Here is a 2,500-nt window from a genome sequence, read left to right as displayed (position 1 = left end):
TAATAAGCATAAGTTTCCAAAGCAACTCTTGAAACACTTGAATGCATTCAATTTAGGAACTTCTCTTGTCAAATTAAAACCTGTCTCAAGTATACATTAAAGGCTGTCTTGCTGCCAGGAGAGCTTTGTCTGATTCATTTATTTTAAACCATTTATGTTCAATGCCTCTTTGGTGATTATTCGACTCCCAGTTACCAAAATTGTCTACTGTGACATTATAGGTTTATTTGGTGTAAATGTTGTAAACTCATTCCTTGCAGTCATCTAAGTAGAGGATGTTTATCATGCAAGCAATATTTGTCAAGAATGCTTGGCTTACTTTTTTCCTCTCAACATTTACCTAATGGAGTGTAATCCTGCATATTTTTTACTCCCTTTATTTATAATGGTTATCTTGGGTAAATGCTTCTTTGTTTCTTGGTAGACTTTGCACCTTATGGTGGACAACTTTAAAAAGGAAATTAACTCGCACAAGTTCATAAGTACATATTCACATTTTCAAAAAACTATCCCACGTATATCTTCACAGATGAATGGATTCCAATATGCTTTTAGGAGAAGGCATTCTGGAAGTTACATTATAGACACTTTCTTTACTTCTAAATACTCTGCCAAATTTCCTGTCTAGCTGTGTGGTTTACAGTTCTTATAATTGTTGACAGTGAAATTTCTTATCATGCGACATGTCCACAATCCATCTCATCTTTTGTGACATCAAATGGAAGTGGCTATTTAATTCAAACAAAGTATATACAACTTTCACATAGAAAATGTATTGTTAAAACATCCCTACCACAAATCAGGCATCAGCTATTGGCACTACACCACCAGCAGGCTAAAAGTACAGCCACTGAATCTATTGTCCATCCCATAAGAAATGTAAAGTGTTATCTTTCATCTTCTTGCTTTCAGTGATGTTCGAATAGTGCAATTTGAGGACAACAATTTCAGTTGGGAGTAACTTTTTTGGGGGATCTGGGAATTGCATTCTCTCTTCTTCCCTAAGATTCAAAATAACATTTATGAACAAGTCATAAAGGCTGAATGAACATCTTGGAGTCCCCATAACAGCATTCTATAGCTTTTATATGATACACAAAAATACATGGGTTACAGTATAAAAACAGACATAAAAACAAGTATCTAAAGCCACATGTGCAAAACTAAACTATTATTCTAACTACCAATATCCATAGTCATTTCTGATTTGCATCGATTATATATTATTGAATTACACAAGAAAGGCCTTATAAAACTTGTATTACATACACATAATGTAGTTAGAAAACTAATCTGAATTGTATAGACACCCTTTCCTCAATACAAAAAAAATCAAAATATATACACACAACACAGAAAGGTTTTTCATTTTATATAATCCTACAAAAAAGGCAAGACATAAAGACAAGAAAAGGAGAAAAAAAATTGCCTCAAGGCAAGTCAGTGTATAGTGCCACCAAAGTATCTTTTTAAATACAATTTGTGGATTGGTGTGAATGAATGGAACAATATCTAAAACGGAATGTTTTAATGTGTAGAAATAGGAACTGTATTTATTGTGTGGCAAAATTTTATATTCAATATTAGACTATAAATCACCTCAAATCTATCCGATGCTTATTGAACAAGAAAACGTAGTCTGATTTCATAAGAAGACCAAACAGGATAAATAGTCAAAGTGATGTAACATTAACAGCTGACGTTCACAAGAGAAAACATTAGGCACAGGAAGGTTATCACAGTCAGTTTATGTTGGATCGCCTTTGCCAGACAAGCGCCCTCATCGCTTGTTCTTCCCCTTTCCTGTTAGCTTCTTCCAAAAGCCGACCTTCTTTTCCTCCTTTACCACCTCCTTTTCTTCCTTGGATGGCTCCCTCGTAGGCGACCCATTGCCAGAGTCATCGTCCTTCAAAACCTCCTTGGAAGACTCTCTGTTCTTGTTGTTCTTGTACCCTAGAATCCCCTTGCGATCTTTCTTTTCCTTCTCCTTGGCATTCTCGTCCTTCAGCATGTCGAGGAAGTTGTGTTCAGACTTGGAGAGGCGACCCTTGGAAAAGGTCAAATTACGGATGTCGATGTTGTTCTTCTTCTCTGGGGCCATCCTGTTGGGGTCCTGCTGGAACTCGCCGGGGTCCTCGACGAAGGCCTGCTGAAGGTCTCTCATCATCTTCTTGCGAATCGTCTTCTTCATAGACAGGTGGCGTTCAATATGCCTGATGTCTTTCTCGTACTCTCCCTTGCGGCTCTGGCGTTCAGATGACTGATCTCTCTTGCCCTGATCTTTGCTGTCATTACTGTGGTTGTTATTGTGATTCCCGCCCCCTTTGTCTTTTCCTTCCTTATTATTTTCCTTCCCTCCTCCCCCTTGGTTATTATTCTCTTTCCCACTTCCCTGGCCCTTCTTCTTCTTCTTCCTCCTGGAAACGCTGCCGTTCTTAGGGTCGTCGTCATTCAGGTAATCGAAGTACTTGGAGATGCTGGCTTCGTCGTCCTCCTCGCT

The 2,500-nt window shown here is 38.1% G+C and overlaps 1 protein-coding gene across 2 annotated transcripts in view; it reads right to left on the bottom strand.

Annotated features, from left to right (window-relative positions):
- Positions 1–2,500, bottom strand: part of LOC125030002 (rRNA methyltransferase 1, mitochondrial-like) — a 335,483-nt gene that overhangs the window by 116 nt on the left and 332,867 nt on the right. For both annotated transcript variants that reach the window (XM_047620211.1, XM_047620212.1), the window contains one exon: positions 1–2,500. This exon is cut by the window's left edge and continues 116 nt beyond it; it is cut by the window's right edge and continues 78 nt beyond it. In XM_047620211.1, the coding sequence (XP_047476167.1) occupies positions 1,781–2,500 (720 nt within the window). In that variant the 3' untranslated portion in view covers positions 1–1,780.

Source organism: Penaeus chinensis, chromosome 10 (assembly GCF_019202785.1).
Source record: "Penaeus chinensis breed Huanghai No. 1 chromosome 10, ASM1920278v2, whole genome shotgun sequence".
NCBI lineage: Eukaryota > Metazoa > Arthropoda > Malacostraca > Decapoda > Penaeidae > Penaeus > Penaeus chinensis.
This window is presented reverse-complemented; position numbering and strand designations above follow the sequence as displayed.